Source organism: Hippocampus zosterae, chromosome 10 (assembly GCF_025434085.1).
Source record: "Hippocampus zosterae strain Florida chromosome 10, ASM2543408v3, whole genome shotgun sequence".
Lineage (NCBI taxonomy): Eukaryota > Metazoa > Chordata > Actinopteri > Syngnathiformes > Syngnathidae > Hippocampus > Hippocampus zosterae.
Window position 1 is genome coordinate 23,236,889 of NC_067460.1, and position 20,942 is coordinate 23,257,830.

General features: G+C 47.6%; 2 protein-coding genes across 3 annotated transcripts in view; both read left to right on the forward strand.

Moving 5' to 3' along the window:
• Positions 1 to 475: 475 nt before the first annotated feature.
• On the forward strand, positions 476 to 20,735 carry cog6 (component of oligomeric golgi complex 6). 2 transcript variants are annotated; one of them, XR_007964409.1, is made up of 20 exons: positions 476 to 715; positions 1,615 to 1,758; positions 1,832 to 1,903; positions 2,014 to 2,072; positions 7,558 to 7,669; positions 7,928 to 8,010; positions 8,123 to 8,193; positions 8,832 to 8,925; positions 9,943 to 10,071; positions 11,519 to 11,610; positions 12,702 to 12,766; positions 12,840 to 12,931; positions 13,013 to 13,130; positions 14,556 to 14,687; positions 14,777 to 14,944; positions 15,303 to 15,410; positions 17,811 to 17,864; positions 18,599 to 18,678; positions 19,917 to 20,490; positions 20,585 to 20,735. XR_007964409.1 is itself a non-coding variant. In XM_052078464.1 (19 exons), exons 1-19 carry the CDS (start codon positions 572 to 574, stop codon positions 20,062 to 20,064), a joined length of 1,965 nt encoding a protein of 654 aa, XP_051934424.1. In that variant the 5' UTR covers positions 476 to 571; the 3' UTR covers positions 20,065 to 20,735. The 2 variants fall into 2 exon arrangements, 1 of the variants encoding a protein (XP_051934424.1); XM_052078464.1 differs by having other exon boundaries at positions 19,917 to 20,735.
• Positions 13,305 to 20,942, forward strand: part of usp16 (ubiquitin specific peptidase 16) — a 274,331-nt gene continuing 266,693 nt past the window's right edge. The window contains exon 1 of the mRNA XM_052078409.1: positions 13,305 to 13,316. The gene's annotated coding sequence lies outside the window, so the exon portion shown is untranslated. The remainder of the gene's footprint in view (positions 13,317 to 20,942) is intronic.

Sequence of the window (20,942 nt, forward strand, 5' to 3'; positions counted from 1 at the left end):
GTGGTTAGGGAGAGGGAAGTCTGGGCTTCCCTGCTAAAGCCGCTGCCCCCGCGACCCGGCTCCGGATAAGCGGTAGAAGATGGATGGATGGATGGATGGATGGATGAATGGATGAAAGTGTCATTATGGAAAATATTTTTATTGTTTAACGGCGGTATCGTCAAATTCAGGAAATTGTATAAAATTATTTTAATCACATGAGATTTTCTTTGTATAATTTGCATTCCAAAAACGTTTTTTTTTTTAACATATTAGGGATTCAAAAACATAGATTTAATATTAGAATAACTACAATATATTTTTGACACTGTATTTTAATACAAAACGAATTGTCACTTTTGAAAGGGGACATATTGTTTTGTGTTTTTTGCTATTGTAAAGTGTCCTTGGGTGTCTTGAAAGGCGCTTATAAATAAAATTTATTATTATTATTATTATTACAAAATCATTCATCGTCGGAACCTTTCTTCTTTTTACCCCTTGTTTCCCCTCACACCGACCGGACGTTGATCCCGCACGGACCAAAACAAAAAGTAGTTGACGTGGAAAGAAAGACGCTCGATAACGTGCGATGGCTGACGCTAAGGTAGAATCAGCAGCCGACAGCTCCTCCACTGCTGCTTTGTTACAGAATACAAACGCGACGTCTCAGCCCAACAACCCGCTGTCGAGGAAGCTGAATAAAATTTTGGAGACTCGGCTCGACAATGACAAGGTAACAGTCAATCTCAATGCAACATGGCTTCTGGTCGACTGCGAAACGAGCTCGCCGTGCAGGGATAGTCTGTGAAGAGCGTGCTTCTGAGGTTACGGTACGCACAATGGAAACAGAACATCGTGTGGTTTTCAGTTTCAATTCACCAGTGGTCAAAAAAACAGCAACATTTAAGATAAATCGCTAGTTAGCACATTCATTGTTTGTAAGACGACCATCGCGTCACTTTTTCAGACCATCTGAGGTCTGCTTAAACATTTGTTAATTTCGGTACTTTTAGTGAACGTGTTTGGTTCAGTTCATCAGAGTTACATTGTCATTTTCTTTCCCCAATATGCGCACGTCACTGGACCTACTGCGGTTGTCCGGCAAGCTCACTGGGGCCTTTCAACATTTTGTAACGCCACTTTCGCGCGAAAATACACCCCAGAAAAGTTTGTTTTGTATTTTATATGTACTCACACCGCGGTTGCACTTAATTTTTCGCACCAAAACTTGTAATGCGTTTCTCATGGGAAACATCTCGGCAGTCTACAGGTCAGTTATTCCACACAACATCAGCAATTAGTTGTTTCTTTCATTTTATTCTGGTCATTCGAGGTCATCATATTATAATTGCTTGGTGACATCACATAGTCGCAGTGTCATTCATTGCCCGCTTCGCGAGGGATTAGTTGATTGAGTCACACGCGCCGTCCTACTAATCATATATAATTTGTGGTTACTTGTGTCTGCATGACCTGGCGACCAGTCCACAGCTCACCCGCAACCATAATGAGGACAAGTGCTGTGGAAAGTTGATGGGGTGTTTTAAGGCATTCATACATTACGTTGGGTGAATTATGTCAATGTCTGTCGTTTTCCATTTGGATCATCCTGTGTTTGTGTCACGTTTGCAGGAGATGCTGGAGGCTCTTACGGCCCTGTCGGAGTTCTTCACTGAGAACAGCCTGCGTACACGCAGGAACCTGCGCGGTGACATAGAGCGAAGGAGCCTGGCCATCAACGAGGACTTTGCGCAGATATTCAAAGAAGTTAAGGAGGTAAAATATGCTTAGGATATGTTTGAAGCTTTGGGAGTTGGGGGAAAAAAAAAATCCTAATTTCTTTCCACAGGAGCTCGAGAGTGTTCACGAGGACGTTCAGGCCATGAGCACCTGCTGTGCGGAGATGACCAGCAGGTTAAAGGTGCAGTAAAATGCATCAATTTGGCATTTTGTTCAATTATGAGTCATTTTTAAATGATGTGCATTTGTGACTCTTGTTTTTATTTTTTTGTTTTTTTTTTGGTTTGACAGGCCGCTAAGGAGCAAACTCAAGACTTGATTGTCAAAACCAACAAGCTTCAAGGAGAAAAGTGAGCATTCACTCATTCTTATCCGTGCATCCATTTTCGAGAGCACTTCTCATTATAGTGGCAGGTGTCGCGTGTAACTTTGGTCGCCCGTAAAAAAAAAAAAAAAAGCAAGCTCCAGCTCAGAATTGTAAGTCAAATGTGCCAACCGCTCCTTCTCCTTGGTTGTCCCTGATTCCAAATGTAATAATCTTGCTATCCTACTGGTAGGTTGCCAGGTTTCTGCGCACGGCACCAAAACAAGGACATTTGTTTCAAAAGAAGAAAAAAAAAAGTCACGCTGTCTTGGCAGGACTTACCGTTTCAGTTCGATTTTAAGTCTAATTGAATCTTCTGAATGCCAAGTCAAAGTCAAGTCTTTCCTTGACTTATAAATTGCACGACCAACCAAACCATAAAAAAAAAGATATGGTAGTTTGTTATTAATTCGTCACACTTATTTTTTTTCCACTTGTGCGTTCATTTGTCAGGTTACCTGTTTATTCATCATTCATTCGTCAGATATTCTTTGCCTGTAAAAGCTAGCGTGGCACCGACGACTGGCTTTGATCCATCTTTTCCACCAAAAGCTGCTCTAACCTTGCCTGCGGTTGGCTGCAGCTTGCAGCCAGGCCTCATTTGCATGCATGGCTCTGACCCCCGTGCTCAGTGACCTTGACGGCAATGCGTCCGTGTTTTTGGCAACAAAAGGCAGCGGTGACAGCCGCTGTGATGTACCAGCAGCAGCAATTCCCCGAATGCCTGCTTGACTAAAGCGAAAAGGACGGACATGTCAATCAAAGGAGGGATGAAGGCTCAGTTTGGATACAGACTGTAGCTTGATACCAAATTGAGATGGCTAGTAGGAATACGCTGCTAGCGCTGTGTACTCGAGTAGAAGTACAAATACCGATGTAAGATTAGACTTCAGAAAGTCATTTCAGCAATTATTTCATCTCGGTTTAAGTTGGTTACGAGTACGCCCTTTATCTTAACCGGGGTCGCAAAATTCAGAGAATTCAATTTATTAAAAAGCAACTGAATTTTTTTTTTAGCAGAATTTTGACTGATTGACCGAATTTTCATGCAAATACTGTGGAACCTTGAGCTACTAATGACCGACCGGTTACTTAGTCTTCTTTTTTTTTTTTTCGTGTAGGAAAAAAAAATTGTGAGGAAACAAAATTGCAGCAATTCGGGTACAGTAATGCTCGCACATTGTGGGCAAGGAGAGCTTTTTTTTGTGTGGAAGTCTCCATATGACGCGACAAAATATTGATGCTAATGCTAGCTAGCCACATTACTGTCTTTGAATGCAAAAAATACAAACAAAATGCCCATCATAAAATGAAAGTTTGTTTAAACTATATGGATATTATTTTTTTTTCCAGATGAGCAGAATATCTAGTATCTACTCAATGCTAAGTGAAATTCTTTCATTCATGTCTCTTGCGTGATTTCGTGACGCACTTGGTGATGCGCTATATGACACACTTGTTAAAAGTTGAAGTGCAAGAGATCGGGCCATGGTGGGGCACATGATTACGGTGCCCCAAGTGGCCAACGTCGCATCCGACTGTCCGGCTCAGGTACTATCCATGGAGCACTTCCACTTAGCGCCCCCTTCTGGAGTAAACCTAAAGAGCCGCCGTCAAACGGCAAAACCGAACAAATGTCAAGGAAACAGCATATCGACGAAATATATGAGAAACATATTTGTAGTTTATTTCCCTCCCACCCTTTTGGCACCGCCGCCGTCCGTTCTCATTTTCTTCCGCATAATTGTTAGATTTTGCCGCATAATCTCTCAATCTGAGCCTGGGTCGGGGAGAGCGCGACCCGCTCCGTGGATCCCGGCCATGCGTGTTTACTCAGCAGGCCCGTCCCCCGTCACCTTCCCCCCCCCCCCCCCCCCCCCCCCCCAGAGTAGCTGGCTATCTTATCAGCCGGCGGCACCGTGTCATTTGTCAGCTCTAATGAAACGGAAAGGAGCGGCAGATTGCACGAGCAAAGGTGCTGGGCCACCAGTCTGAAGGGGGGGTGGAGGGAGGGGGGGTGTTTGTCCGCCGGTGTTCTTTTGTCATCCTTACACACGGAGGTGCGTCCCCTTGCCAAAAGACACTGTCAGCACCAATGAAACAAACCACCTGGGCCGCACCGCGGCTCTTTTCTTCTTTTTTTTTTTTATTACATTCACATCGTCATGCGGAACATGCCCCAGCGACTCGCGACACGACCGCAGGCTGAGCTGAAATGACGAACGAGTCAAATATTTTCTCCATTGTGTGCTGCACACTTTGAAAGGAGGCCTGTTGCAGTGAACCGTTGCCCCCCCCCACCCCCATAAACAGCATTTAGAATAGAATTGCCTTTGTTCATAGTTTAAACTCTAAAACAACCTAAAGTATTATCCCCCTAAATATTATTTCAAACTCAAACTAAAATTAATTTAAAAAAAACAAATAAAGGCTGCAAAGTGCGACCTAGGGCGGCCCGGTAGTCCAGTGGTTAGCACGTCGGCTTCACAGTGCAGAGGTACCGGGTTCGATTCCAGCTCCGGCCTCCCTGTGTGGAGTTTGCCTGCGTGGGTTTTCTCCGGGTGCTCCGGTTTCCTCCCACATTCCAAAAAACATGCATGGCAGGCTGATTGAACACTCTAAATTGTCCCTAGGTGTGAGTGTGAGCGTGGATGGTTGTTTGTCTCTGTGTGCCCTGCGATTGGCTGGCAACCGATTCAGGGTGTCCCCCGCCTACTGCCCGGAGACGGCTGGGATGGGCTCCAGCACCCCCCGCGACCCTAGTGAGGATCAAGCGGTACGGAAGATGAATGAATGAATGAAAGTGCGACCTACTTCCCTTGAGTGCAGCACATGAGGTTTATCCTTGTCTATTTGAGTGAATAACAAACCCATCATGCCCCCCCCCCCCCTAACTCCTTATGTTCTGGTCCGTACTATTAACTGGTCTCTTAGCGAGATTGAGTCTTCACCGGTAACGTGAGTGTTTCGGTGTGACAGAGCCATTAATGGGGTTGTATTGTACAGCTTCAGTCATTGTCACGCCTAGATAGATAAACTCTACCGGCTTGTCGCCCAAGCTGGGGAAACGAGACAGAGTGACCCGCAAAATAACCGCCGTTTGCCCTTCGTCGGATTGCATTGTGGAAAGTCATCGCCGCGGCGTCATTTGACATCGTGATTGCACGTGAAGTAGTCTGGAACTTTGGTGAGCTCTTCCTGTGTATTATTATTTGGCACTCAAATGGCATTTATCAATCAATTCATCAATCAGGGGTAGGTCCCCTGGTTCCCACTGAATCCTAATTCCTCATGATACCAAGACATTTGGGCCCCACGTGTGTCACAAGATTGACCTCTGACCTCACAACTGGGTTCAATTTTCCACAGACACGCTCCAAAAGTCTCGTAGTGAGCCTGCCGACGGAGGGAACAACTCCAAATTGTGTTCCTGTCGGTGGACTGTCCCAATACTTTTGTCCTGTGGTATGGGTAAAGCTCAGCGAAACTGACACATCTGCTGCCTCAAGTTTGCTCAATGGCCTGCGCTAAGATTTTTGCAGAACAGCACTTCCAATTTCCATACTTAAGTCCCAGCCGGTCTCAGTTTAGGATGGCGCGCCTCAGGGAAATGCTTTAGGTCCACGGTAGTTTTATAAAACACTCAACACCCTTGTTGCAAGAACGTGGCAGTGTCTGGAGTGTAGTCCCTCAGGGAAATGTTTGAGGTCCTCATAGTTTTTCTAAAAAAAAAATCTGGATTCATTCATTCATTCATCTTCCGAGCCGCTTGATCCTCACTAGGGTCGCGGGGGGTGCTGGAGCCTATCCCAGCTGTCTTCGGGCAGTAGGCGGGGGACACCCTGAATCGGTTGCCAGCCAATCGCAGGGCACACAGAAACGAACAACCATTCACACTCACACTCACACCTAGGGACAATTTAGAGTGTTCAATCAGCCTGCCACGCATGTTTTTTTTTGGAATGTGGGAGGAAACCGGAGCACCCGGAGAAAACCCACGCAGGCCCGGGGAGAAAATCTGGATTGTGCTTGTCATTTTAGTAAGAATACCTCTCAGGTCTTACAGCACACCATGACTGGCCAAGATTTCCCACAGACTCTGGTATCTTGTTCAAAGTGTTCCCAGAAGAGTGAAAAGTAGGGATGAACTCCGGGTTGCATTCAGTTGTCACTTTCAGTAGTTGTTTTGAGTGGTTCTCAAATCTGATTTTGCAACCCTGCCAACAACCGCTCCAAACCTAATCATCAGATACAATTTAGAGTGGAGCTCCTCAGGGAAATGCTTTAGGTCTTCTAACTTTCTTGAGAGATTGGTGTCCCTTTCGGTCAATTTTCACACGTGTCTCTCAGCAGACCTAGACGGAATGAAGATGCGGACCAGCCCGGCAGAGACAAAGTCATTTCTTTCAGAATTTCTTTCCTCAACACCTGACGCAGTCTTGTAAACCTGGTGTTTTTGTTCCTGTTCCTGCGCGCAGCTTTTCACCATGGAATGAATCATTCATTCAGATCCGTGCGCATTTGCATTTCAAGAATCTAAAAAAAAATATATACAGAAGTCGCTGGTGTCGTGTGAGGATAAGGATGGCTGAAAAATGAAAAATGCTCGCATGGCTACATTTGAGTAATGAACATGTTGGTCTAGCATATTGTATGCATACCTCATAGAAAATGCAGTAGAATAGCATGTTAACAAATGGGTTCCCCCCCCTCCCTCTCTCCCACACACATTTGTTTCGGGGGGGGGGGGCCCTCTGTATACTATGTTAATGATGGAGCGTGGAAGTTGAATTGAAACAGGAAATTGACTTCCAACGTGGAACATGGGCCAAATGTAAACGTTGCATTTCCATGATTTCTTATTTGGGCAGTTTATAGATCAACAAATGGAAGCACAGACAGTCCCTGAGTATGAATGTTGAGTGACCTGGCTTCCCCTCCCCACTTTGAAAAGCGAATCGTGATTTACTGATCCAACCCCGGTTGGATCTGGACGAAGGGAGTCCTGACCCCGAGTTGCCAGTGTGATTCAGCCTGTTACCATGGAGACTATCATCCCGCAGAGACACAATGATAACAATGCCACTGCTCTCCAAACACCACCCACTAAATTCTTTCTGTCACTCTGTCATTTATGGGTCCCTGCCACCTCACACATTTTTTTTAGGCGTGTGACTGCCACCTGCTGGATGGATGACTCTACCATACACTCTGAGCTGTCCTCTTATTTGTGTTTTTTTTTTATATGGGGGGGGGGGTTGTTGAAAGCGAGTATATTTTGCGGCAATTTAACAGCCTGGCAGGCAAGCAAGCACACTCTGAATAATGCAAGAAAGCCATTCATCGCAATTCACAACGGGAGAGCGAGAAGGGGAAAACGCGTCTGGATTAAAGATGTGTCATGAGACTGTGGATTAGAAAATAGCTGAAACGAGTGTGTTCATGAAAACGGCATCTGACTTCTCCTCTAGCCGCCGTCTCGAGGTGAGGGCCCAGGTGGCGCAGGCCTTCCTGGCCAAGTTCCAGCTGTCCGGTGAGGAGATGAGCACACTGCGCGGGGCCAGAGACACGCCCATTTCAGAGGCAAGATTCATTTTTAGACTTCTCAGTGAGGATTTTCCCGCGCTGTGGGCTGCGTTTTAATATTTCCGTTCGCAAACGTCTGCGGTCGGCAGCTAGTTGGGGCCCGAGCACCGCCTCCGTAGATGTAACGCGCAACAGGACACTCGCCAATCTGGAGGCGACTTAAATGTCAAAAGGATGCTCGACTGGTGGTGTCGAGTGTTGCACATTTGTCGTATTCAGTATTTAGTTATTTATTTGTTGGTTTATTTTTTGCAGGACTTCTTCAAAGCTCTGAGTCGAGTGAAGCAAATCCACGAGGATGTTAAAATACTGTTACGGACCAACCAGCAGACTGCAGGGTAACGGCAGGCCTGTTTATTTATTTTGTGATTTATTCTTTTTTTTTTCCCCTCCCCCACTGACACCAGCGCACTGCCGCTGAAGTGAGATTGTAACCTAAATGTCATGTAGGCTGGAGATCATGGAGCAGATGGCCGTGTTGCAGGAGGCGGCGTACGAGCAACTCTACCGCTGGGCGCAGAGTAAGTCGGTAGCGCGCGCCGCGACCTCGCCATGCCATGAATACTTCATACCGGATTGCAATTTAAAACGGCGGCCATCCGTGGAGTAGACAGTGTTCCAAAATAAGCGAGTGAGTGCGTCATCAAAAGCCCAACACGCGCCCCTCTATGCGGGCGTTTGAGGGTGAGACTCCTGACGATAACGCTCCATGACCCTGTTTGTTTTTCTGAGTAACAGTGTTGACTTAGCATTTGACTTTCATCCCACTCGAAACATGATTTGAATTCAGCGAGGCAAGCGTTACATTTCATTTTTCGCGCGGCAGTGATGTGACGTCATCTTCAGCAGGACGCCGTGAAACGAGGAGATTGGAAAGCGTCGCCTCGTTTCCGCAAAATATTTCTACCTCCTCCCGCATCGCTGCTCTGTCGATAATGAGATGATGGAAAAAGATGAGCCCCTGCTACACGCCGGACCACATTTACTTCTGTTAGCGATGCCGCGTGATGTGCGCGCGTGCGATTCGTTGTCGAGCCGGTGGGCAAGCGTGTAAGGACGCCTTCGGTTCACCTTTGAAGTCAAATTAAAAATGTCGTACGCGCACAATACAGAAAGAAGACAAAAGAATGAAGTTGCATTTTCCCTACGTTGTCCTCAGATGAATGCAGAGGATTAACCCAGGAGATGTGCGATATCAGCCCCATATTGACCCAAGCCATGGAGGCCCTACAGGACCGGCCTGTCCTTTACAAGTAACACACACACACACACACACACACACACACACACACACACACACACACACACACATACACACACAAAACACCGCATGATGGCTGTGTTGCTCGGTCTAAAACCAGCACTAGGGGGGAGTGCAGCTCCACATGTCAACCGGCTGAGGACTTTGATTGACTGGTTGGAATTCACATTGCTTTTCGGCGGGAGCTGCTGCAACCTGTAAAGTCGAAGGCAGTTTTACGCTCATTTAACAACACATTGTGTGTATGTGTGTGTGTATACACACACATACACACACACTCAAACAGGCAATAAACGCACCTCTGTTTGACTCTGTCCACAAATTTCATTGCTCCATCTGATATTTGGTGCACGTCCATAGGACTGAATGGACATGTCACCAAATTAACGGGACGGTGGGCGTTTTTGCTTTGAAGCGGCCATTTTGGACCAAATTCCAGGGCCCGGCTTTGAGACCAAACTCATGCTGTGCAAAATGCAAAGCGTCTGTTTTAAAGATGAAGTTTTGAGGGCTCCCCGTTAAAAATAGCTTTGAGGGCCAAGGCGTAATTGCTTTTTATCTGCAAGGAAATGATGTCAAGTACTCCGTTGGACTTGAAATTCTAAGAAAGGTCCTCGAAAGTGTCCTTGGAAAGGTTTCAAAAAGGTCTTTGGTGTCCATTAGTGTCACTTGTCCATATCCAGTTTACTTACTGCACTCAAGATGACTTATGACTCGAACGTCATTTCACATGCCCATCCAGTGTTTTTTTTATTTTTATTTTATTTTCAATGACCCCCCCCGCCCCCCCCCCCCCCACCTTTCCTTGACTGTGTGCAAGGTCACGCTCACAGACGGGCCTTTCCTGGATTCTTGATTCCGCGCTATCTGGTGTTTAGTCTCACGGAGACGTCGGCTTCCTTGTGGAAGCGCTGCTCGGGCGCCTGATTTGTTTCACAACTTGACCTCCAGCGTCGAAAAACACCACCGCTTCCCACAAGGCCATTTGTTGTATCCCTTTTGCCCGCAGGTACACCCTGGATGAGTTTGGGACGGCGCGCAGGAGCGCGGTGGTGCGTGGCTTCATCGATGCCCTGACGCGCGGGGGTCCGGGCGGGACCCCCCGTCCCATTGAGATGCACTCGCATGACCCGATGAGGTGACGTGGCAATTCAAACCCCAACTTCTATCCGTTTTGCGTTTGGATTGTGGCATCTTGCCTTACAAGAGCTTTGGTGGAGTTTTATTTTATTCACGAGTGAGCTCTGACACTCCGCCAGTAGATGGCGACAATGAACCTCAACGCGTCAGGCCACCACTATCAGTTCATGTGGTTACTTGGCAATGAAAGTACAAGTCTTTAGTTGGGCTGTTTTTTTTTTGTTTGTTTCCAATTTCCAACTATCGATGGTTTTGATTGAATCTAGGCTTGGCAAAGCGTAGCACCTCCACGATAGGCACTGTTTGAAGGAGTCACTAAAGGTTAGAAGGCCAGCCAAAGGCGTTCAAATGATTTTGCAGCTGCCAACCTCTGTCCTTGGAAAGATGAGGAGGCTACTGAGAGTGAGCTTAGGCCAGTGGAAAAGGCAAGAAAAAAAAAACAATATGGATGAAGTGAAGAAAAAGTAACAATTAATTAATTAACAATTTTTTTTTGCTGATTAAATACTGTATATTAGTGATTTTCTTTTTAATAATCACGCAGCAAAAAAAATAATGTTGCGTCATAGGCGCTGGAATGGATTCATTGCATTTCCATCCTTTTGAATGGGGAACATTGATTGGTCACGTCACGAATTAAACTTGTCAATCAAGGTGAGCGTGTGTAGTCCGAGTCATCATAAACGCAACACAACCAGTCAGGAGTGGAGCGACCGGCGGCCATCTTGCGTTGCCAACGCTAAGCCCACTTGACATGAATACCTTGCTGTCGCCGTGCTGTTATCACTTTATTTTCTGTCTCTGTGGCATTAATAAGTTGGACCAATAAGTTTGATCGTAACAGTGACAACCTAAGATGGCCGCCCATTGATATATCAATCCGCGATAATAAAATGATAGATGATTGTGACATATCATTCATTTGAATTTGGTTGATTATCTTTCTGCGAAGCACGCCATGGCTAGTGAGTAAGTAGGCCGTCTTGACCCAAGTTCTCCCCGAATTAACGGTAAAGTCAGCCCGATGACCGTTTGGACGGTTCGGCTTCCACCTTTTGACGGCGAATGACTCTCACATGGCGCATATTGGATCAACGCACGTCCTTATTAGCCGCAGCGCCGTCCTCCCCGGGAGATTTTCTCGGAATGGTCCGCGGAATGGCCTTCAGTTAGGAGTCAGTCGGAGGCATCAGCGATTCTGAGAACATTGAGTTGTTTCTCACCGTGCTCACCGCATGCGCGCGCGCGCACTCACACACAGTCAATCTCCTTCACCCCCGTTGTTTTTTGGCGAGCATTATATAACAAGCAATACAGCGCTGTTGTCTTTGGAGGGGGAAATGAAACATGATGGCCCATGATTGCCAGCGCTTGTGTTCCCGACGTGTTAAAATTAGCCCCCCGCCGGCCAGGTGGGATTGAATTCACATGATCCGTTCTCGTAGGTACTTGGGCGACATGCTGGCCTGGCTGCATCAAGCCACCGCCTCCGAGAGGGAGCACCTGGAAGCGCTGCTCAAGAGGGTCACTCTGCAGGGTACGCCCACGGGTGAAATATCGCCGTTTCCAAAACTGGCCCGTTTCCCCAAAACTCTGTCGAAAAGTAATTGACGCGAGTTTGCTTTTACACTTCGACAAGGCACTCTTTGATTTCCACTGCGGCTAGAAATAACCAGGGTATGGGAAATATTAATTTTGTTTTAGTTTTTAAATCTGTCAAAGGCCGGTTTGGTTTCCACAAATCCACTTTTGTTCGGGGGAGAAAAAAAAATTAAAATAATTTCTGTGAAACGGTTAATAATTCATTTGAATAAAAAAAAAAAAACGTGTCAACTTCCCACAAGTTGGCGGTAAATTCGTTCCACTTTGTTAGTCAATCTAACGGCATGTTTGTTTTCTTTAAAGGCTAGTAAATTTACACAAATCCACTTTTTTATTGGGGGGGGGCGTAAATAATGTAAAATATATGTATTGTTTTCCTTTCTTTAGTCGAAAGGAAAATATCAGATAGAAATTATAGGGGAGATTTTTTTATCATGACTGAATTAGTTGGGGGCGGCCCGGTAGTCCAGTGGTTAGCACGTCGGCTTCACAGTGCAGAGGTACCGGGTTCGATTCCAGCTCCGGCCTCCCTGTGTGGAGTTTGCATGTTCTCCCCGGGCCTGCGTGGGTTTTCTCCGGGTGCTCCGGTTTCCTCCCGCATTCCAAAAACATGGAACAGGCTGATTGGACGCTCTAAATTGTCCCTAGGTGTGAGTGTGAGTGCGAATGGTTGTTCGTCTCTGTGTGCCCTGCGATTGGCTGGCAACCGATTCGGGGTGTCCCCCGCCTACTGCCCGAAGACAGCTGGGATAGGCTCCAGCACCCCCCGCGACCCTAGTGAGGATCAAGCGGCTCGGAAGATGAATGAATGAATGAATGAATTAGTTGGCAAAAACAGTAAACGGTTCCATTTTGTTGCTGCATGCTTTGAATGGGGAGATACAACGCCATCTGGTGGACACATTTAAAAAATGAACATTGAAAGCCAGGACTCTAAATGAAGGGCTACATTACTCTGAATGTGTGGTCAGAAATTGCATTTGGTATTAAATCCAGCGCTTTTTTTTTTTTTTTTTTATTGTCCAGATGCGGAGGACAACATGCAGGAGGTGGTCGGACACATCACGGAAGGAGTGTGTCGCCCTCTGAAAGTGAGCAGCTAAAATTAGTCCCGAGTCTCTCCTTGTTGCCGTTCATGTTCCGACGCCTTCGCACGCTTTCCAGGTTCGGATAGAGCAGGTCATCGTGGCCGAGCCGGGCGCGGTGCTACTTTACAAGCTGTCCAACCTGCTCAAGTTCTACCACCACACCATCAGGTCTGTCGCCGCGTCCGTCGTCTCCGCTCGGCGTTTTGTCACGTCTTCACCCCCCCTCGTCGAATTCGCGTGTGTTGGCAGCTCCATCGTGGGAACCGGCGCGGCCGCTTTGCTCATGACCATCGAGGAGATGCACACGCTCAGCAAAAAGATGTTCTTCAACAGCTTGAGCCTTCACGCCAGCAGACTCATGGACAAAGTAGGCTAATTCAAGAAGGGAGGGGGGCCTCCCCGAGGGGAAATTACACGGCGCATAAAACGGATTTGTCACCATTTTATCTGACGAATTAAAGGATGTAATCATAATAAGTCCTTTGCCAGCTCTTGGGCTCTTCCTAGTCGTCATCGCAGGGGAATCAATTACTTAACCATTGCGGAAAATAGCGTACAATAGACTCATAGAAGAGTCAAAATCCCCCCCCCAGGTTCATGCCAAGCTGGAGCGTAAGGTTCACTGAAGGCGAAATTGTCATCAGTGTTTCGCGAAACACGAACGTACGCTTCATTGAAACGTTTTATTTTTTTTAAAATCACACAAGGTCCCCATCCGTGATTTTGTTGTTTTCTGCTGTAGGGATCGTGCAAAGGTTGCGCATCACCCCCCCCCCCCTCCTCCTTGGACTTTATCTATTCCTGGACCTGTTGAAAACATTTAGCCCCGCCGCGTCCGAGCGTCCCTTGCTGACCGCCCCCAAAAAAACACGGTGTACATCTCGGCGTTCCGGTTAAATTGCCGTCCAAATGCACGGCGGCACGCGCTCTTCCACGTAGCGGCGGTACAGCCGGCTCCCGATCGATAGCCACCAGGCCGATGAGCCCCGCCGGCCCCGCTGCTAATCCGATAGATGGGGGCGGGGGGCCCCCCTCCGGGTTTCAGTGTCGATTGCGGCCGCAGCCGGGAACGCGCTCTTCTCATAATGACGGCCATTAGGTACACAAAAGATTGCCCGCCTACTTTTTTTTTCCTTTTCCGCGAGAAGATTTAATCACGGGCCTTTTCATTTGAAGCACAACTGACTGATTTACTGAGATGTCGAGAAAAGTATTGGGACACCCGGAGGGGAAAAAAAAAAAAAAAAAAAACTCGGAGAAGGACGCACATTTGCAGCCTCTGTTCTTGGGATAATTTTTTTGCCCAGCACAATGTTGCCGTTTGTTGAAAATGTCAGATCGTCTTCAGAGAAGCAATATATGAGGTCAAGGAATTGAGCTGCGGCGGCAACAATTCGGCAAAATTCTCAACGGCTCGCTCACAGATTCATTCTCAGATACCGGCGGCTCACAAGATATTGATTCGGTTGTTCAATTACATACTTGACGGGCGGCCAGCGTTTTGTGGACCAGAAATGAAGAAGTCCATTTTTTTCCGTGAGGCGCGATTCTCAAAGAGACGTTCGGCCGTGCAAAATTCCAGGATGAACCTAAAATTACATCTTCATTTGACCTCTGACCTTTGGAGTGCACGTCCAATTGCTTTTGTACTTTTTGCACAGCAAGAGGCTGCGGCTTAAAAGTTTAAAAGTTTGTGGCCGAGACTATTTCGGAATCATTTATTTTCCCTTCGAGTGACGTGTCCGAAGACATTTCAAGATCCTGTTTTTTTTTTTTTTTTTTTTTTTTGTAGGTGGAGCTCCCCCCTCCCGACCTGGGCCCCACCACTTCCCTCACCCAGACGTTGGCCCTCCTCAGGGAGGTTCTGGCCTCTCACGACTCCTCCGTGGTCCCCGTGGGTGCTCGCCAGGCCGACTTTGCCCAGGTAAACAATTTTGTCGCTTTCACTCGCCGTCCCTTCCTGTTTCGAGATCAACTTCACGGTTCGCGTGTTCCCCTTCTCGCCCTTCTCAGGTGCTCTCGTGCATTTTAGACCCTCTCCTGCAGCTGTGCACCGTCTCGGCCAGTAACCTTGGCACGGCCGACATGGCCACCTACATGGTCAACTCGCTGTACGTTATGAAGACCACCTTGGCGCTTTTTGAGTTCACAGATAAGAGGCTGGAGATGCTTGAGTTCCAGGTAGGCATCGGCCCATCACCGGTGCGACCGCGGTTTAAAAAAAAAAAAAAATCAAGGTTTCAATGACTGCTGAAACTGTCTGTCGCCGGTCATGAGCTTTGACTTTTCTTTAATATGATTTGCTCATTGTGGAGCTCGCCAAACAAGGCGACCATTTGAAGTCGGAGGTCGGCGACTTTTTTTTCCCCTCTTTCTCGATTGAGCAGCGAGGGGAGGGCTGAGCAGTTACGCCGAGAAAAACTATGACATTATATTGTTATTGGAAAATGAACCTCACCTCATTGTTGTCGTTGTTGTTTTTTTCCCCCCCTCGACTTCAACCACTCACCCCGCTCTGCTTCTTATTCCGCTTACGCAGATCGAGGCTCACCTTGACACGCTGATCAACGAGCAAGCCTCTTACGTGCTGACCAAAGCGGGCCTCAGCTACATCTACCACTGCGTCCAGCAGCACGACGCCAAGCAGGTCGTCCAGAACACACTCCTCTTCTCACACTTGCACATTTTTCATTGGACGTCAGTGAGGCTAGGGCAGTGTAAGAGGGTGTGCACACTTATGCAAATGGATTATCAGTGTGTTTATATCCCCAAAAAACCCGCCATTGGAACTAGCGGCGCGTCGGAAGATATTTGAAATTCCACTTATTTCCACCAACACCTCCGCGGCGAGCGTTGTTGTTTACGACGCCGTCGCCACGGTGACCATATGGCCCGCGTCCGCGCTAGGGCAGTGTAAGAGGGTGTGCACACTTATGCAAATGGATTATCAGTGTGTTTATATCCCCAAAAAACCCGCCATTGGAACTAGCGGCGGAGATATTTGAAATTCCACTTATTTCCACCAACACCTCCGCGGCGAGCGTTGTTGTTTACGACGCCGTCGCCACGGTAACCATATGGCCCGCGTCCGCGCTTGTATGCTTTTTCTTTCCGATGCTATGAACACAAGTCAAGCATCCGGCAGTCTCCGTGGTTGCGGTTACGTGTCGTGACGACGCAGGTCACACCGGGACAGAAGCGGCGCTCCCCGGCACGAAACTCGGGTCGGTCGCCAAGCGTCGTCATCTCCCCGGGTGGCCTCGCCTGAAATAGTCCAGCGTGTGTTTGAGGAGATCAAGTCTGTGTGCGCGTGTGTGTGTGAGTGTGAGTGTGTCTGCGTCTGCACGGCATAGCGTTTATTCTCGGCCTTCAAGGTTGACTTTCACTATCTGTAAAAAAGTTTCCGCCCTGTCATTTTCTCTCATCGGGGAGGAGGAGGAGAAGGCGGCTGTTGATTATGTCGTTGCTCCAAATGCAGAGCACTTGCTAAAACGTCCTCAAATGCTATTTTTATTTTCATTTTTTTGGAATGATAATAAGTTTCCGTTTTGGCGGCCCGGTAGTCCAGTGGTTAGCACGTCGGCTTCACAGTGCAGAGGTACCGGGTTCGATTCCAGTTCCGGCCTCCCTGTATGGAGTTTGCGTGTTCTCCCCGGGCCTGCGTGGGTTTTCTCCGGGTGCTCCGGTTTCCTCCCACATTTCAAAAACATGCGTGGCAGGCTGATTGAACACTCTAAATTGTCCCTAGGTGTGAGTGTGAGTGCGAATGGTTGTTCGTTTCTGTGTGCCCTGCGATTGGCTGGCAACCGATTCAGGGTGTCCCCCGCCTACTGCCCGAAGACAGCTGGGATAGGCTCCAGCACCCCCCGCGACCCTAGTGAGGATCAAGCGGTACGGAAGATGAATGAATGAATGAATGAAATAAAATAAACGCGGCGGCCCGGTAGCCAAGTGGTTAGCACGTCGGCTTCACAGTGCAGAGGTACCGGGTTCGATTCCAGTTCCGGCCTCCCTGTATGGAGTTTGCGTGTTCTCCCCGGGCCTGCGTGGGTTTTCTCCGGGTGCTCCGGTTTCCTCCCACATTTCAAAAACATGCGTGGCAGGCTGATTGAACACTCTAAATTGTCCCTAGGTGTGAGTGTGAGTGCGAATGGTTGTTCGTCTCTGTGTGCCCTGCGATTGGCTGGCAACCGATTCAGGGTGTCCCCCGCCTACTGCCCGAAGACAGCTGGGATAGGCTCCAGCACCCCCCGCGACCCTAGTGAGGATCAAGCGGCTCGGAAGATGAATGAATGAATGAATGAAGTTTCCGTTTTATTTGGGTTTTTTTAAATGTATTAATTAACCTTAGTAAAAAAAAATAATTTGAATGATACAAATATTTTATTTTTATGCATTAATATTTATTTTGGACAAATTTGACTTAAAAAAAACTTTTTAAAATTGTATGGATATAATTATTTTTTATGATTTTTTAATTATTTTTATAATTATTTATTATTGTCATTATTTTACTAATAAGAACTTTTGTTTTTAGATTTTTTTTCTTTTTTTGGGGGGGGGTATTTTAATAATGCACATTTTATGTTTCTTCCCTTTCATTTTATTTTCATAGCTACACAGTTAAGTGATCTGCTTTCCCCCCCAAAAACCTCCACCACCCCCTGCCCCCAAATAAAGGAATAAATAATCTTAGAATTTTATATTCATATATAATATTATATTTTTCCTGAATGGAAAGTGCTGCAGGGATGCAAAGTTGGAACATCTCAAGTCAAACCCAAGTTTCATCCCAATATGGTCCAGATCGGCTAACGACTCATTTCAACCCGAAAATTGGTATCCAGACTCAAATTACAAACATACCGTACGGTAAATCACGTTGCAATGTGCAGTGCTTCCGTCAAATATTCTGTCTCCAAGTTCCCGCCAGAACGGCACCCGGACTGTATTTGAGGCTGACCTTCGACGTTCAAAACAAAACGCCTGTTGTGATTTTTTTTCCCCAACTTCGCGTAACAAACGTATTGTTTTGTGTTGTCGTCAGGGTCCTCTGTCCCTCGTGCCCGGCATGGACGTCTCCTCGGTGAAAGCGGCCATGGTGAGTACATATCATGAGGAACCTTCGTCATCAGCAGCAAAAGCGAAAGGAGAAGCTGAGTGAGCGTGCCGTGAGAAAGTATTTGTCTCCTTGCGCAAAGAACACCAAAATCAGGAAAGGGGGGGGGGGGGGGGTAAATAGTTTTTCACAGCTCCGGATCAGTTTTTATGGTGAGTGGAAGGGACCGTTGCATTTAAGATGGCAGGATTTCTAAAAAATAATTCAAATTGCATGCTACAGAGATGCTGTTTGTGGCCACGTTCTTTGCATCTTCGGGGGCATGGCCTCTTGAGAATTTTTTTTGGTGGGGCTACATGGGATAGACGTGCCTACCAAATTCCGTGTTGCTGGATTCATTTGGCATCGAGTTCTGAATTTTTTTCATTTGATGTTTGAATTTGACTGAAATTTTGTTTGCTTAAGGAGGTACTGGATATTATTTTTCCCCCCCCTTTCTCTCTGTGATGTGCGCCGTTTGAAGGAAAATGCCGCGCGAATAAAGAGATGCTAGCAAGCTAATGCTAACAAGCTATGTGGGGCTGGACTTTACAACGACTCCACGTCGGCAGCAACAAATTTTGCGTGGGTCACCAAACAAAACAACAAAATATTCTTCGCCGTCCGGTCTTCGCAGCTTTGCTAGCGATCCAACCAAAATCTCAAGGACGAGTCTGTCCCCCCGGAAGACTTTTCACAAACCCTCAAAATGGCGTCTGTCGTCCTTCCGTCAACAGGTCCAGTTCGACCGCTACCTGTCGTCACCCGACAGCCTGGCGATGCCTCAGCTCAACTTCCTGCTCAGCGCCGCCATCAAGTGAGTGCGATCGGGCCCCCCGGCAAAACACTCCGCTTGACGCCGCGGCGACTTTTCATCGGCCGCCGGGTTGTTTGGTGTTTGCCTGGCCGAGGCGGCGCACGCGCGCGCATATGCTTTTAGCTGCCTCCATCCAGCCGCCGCGTGCTGTGAGTCACGTTTACCGGCAAGTGCGGGGCCGGCGAGAGGAGCACTCTGTGCCTCAGGTTAATGTTCTCTATTAATGGACGCCGCGGGCCTAATGGGCAGGACGCCATTAATTAGCTTCTGGTCCATTTCTCACTCACGTCGGCGGTTCCCTGAAATCGTCTCGATGGCGCGCACGTCCGAGCTGATCAACACACGAAAGCACAAATAACGCAAATGGCCTTTTCTTTTTTTTTTTTTTTTTTTTTTTCTTTTTGGTTGTTCTTCTCCAGCAAGATGGCGAACGTATTCGAGGTTGCGAGGGGGTGGAGGGTGTTTCTGGTAAATTTCCGTAAAGTCTCCAATAAACCTCCATGGGAATTTACGACGGGGAATTTTGGGAATAGAGCGGACTCCCGCGATGGGCCGGCAACGAGCAAAAATCCAGTTTTATTGGCGCCCAGTAAAATACTTTGGAGAGGCGACGGTGGGGGGGGGGGGGGGGGATAATAAAACTTTTTCAACTCATTCATTCATTCATTCATCTTCCGAGCCGCTTGATCCTCACTAGGGTCGCGGGGGTTCCTGGAGCCTATCCCAGCTGTCTTCGGGCAGTAGGCGGGGGACACCCTGAATCGGTTGCCAGCCAATCACAGGGCACACAGAAACGAACACACCTAGAGACAATTTAGAGTATTCAATCAGCCTGTCACGCATATTTTTGGAATGTGGGAGGAAACCGGAGCACCCGGAGAAAACCCACGCAGGCCCGTGGAGAACATGCAAACTCCACACAGGGAGGCCGGAGCTGGAATCGAACCCGGTACCTCTGCACTGTGAAGCCGACGTGCTAACCACTGGACTACCGGGCCGCCCCCTTTTTTTCTTATTTTTTCTTTTTCAACTCGCGCTGATAAAAATTCATGATTCTTTTTGTGTAAAGGACAAAATGAGAATGAATGGGAAAGGGAAGACCAACCAAAACCCAACACACACACACACACACACACAAAATCAATTTGTACAAATCTGTGAAAAATGCAAATCCTCAAAGCATTTTCGAGTTTCTAAAAGTGCCAACGCTGACAAAATGCCGCGTTCTCCCGTGACAGGGAGCAGATCTTCTCGCAGTCCACCGAGCTGGTGTGCCGGGCATACGGCGAAGTGCACGCGGCGCTCAACGGCCCGGCCAACGCCTACAAAGACCCCGAGCGCCTCCTTCCCAGATCCCCGCAGCAGGTCCGGGCCTTGCTGCTGTGAGGGACGCGCCCGCTTGCCTGGTCCCCAGCGGTCCGTCCGGTCCCGCTGCCGGGTTATTTCCAGCCCGTCGTCATGGGTAATCATAACACTGGCGTGGACACGTGTGGCCCGCTTTAGGTGGGGTTTTGCGGCCGGTGAGTCACCTCCCCGTGTCTTGTCTGTGGACGGCTCACCAATATTGTCATTGCGTTAATATGTCACCAGGAGTTTGGTTTTTTTTAATTTAGATGATTGGATCGGATACAAACCAGATGTTTATGCCCCGCCCCCATCACGAAGTACTTTTTTTTTTTGTTATTCTTCGACATTTGCCGTAGATTAATTTGATTTCTCTCGTGTTTTTTTTTTTCCACCCACTTGAGCAGAGGCAGATATTTGACATGGAAAAAAATGTCATGACATCACAACAAATTCACCTATTCACGGGTAGTTTCCCCCTTAGTGTCTTAACTTTAATTTAACAGTTATTGGTGGTTTATTCAAGGATTTTTTTTGCGCGCGTGTGTGTGTGTATGTATAGCAGAGCCCCGCATACTCTCCGTTCGGCCCCCGTGCCTTCACCGCACTTTGTGTGGAAGCTAATGGCCGCCGCTTTCAGCACCTCTTGTGACTCTTGAGGCCGAAGTTAACCTGTATGATGTGCGTGACATCTAAATATATTAAAATATTGACATTTTTTGGAAGCTTTTTACTCATGTGTGTATAATTCTTATTTAAAAAAAGAAAAGAATTATTACGGGCGGCCCGGTAGTCCAGTGGTTAGCACGTCGGCTTCACAGTGCAGGGGTACCGGGTTCGATTCCAGCTCCGGCCTCCCTGTGTGGAGTTTGCGTGTTCTCCCCCGGGCCTGCGTGGGTTTTCTCCGGGTGCTCCGGTTT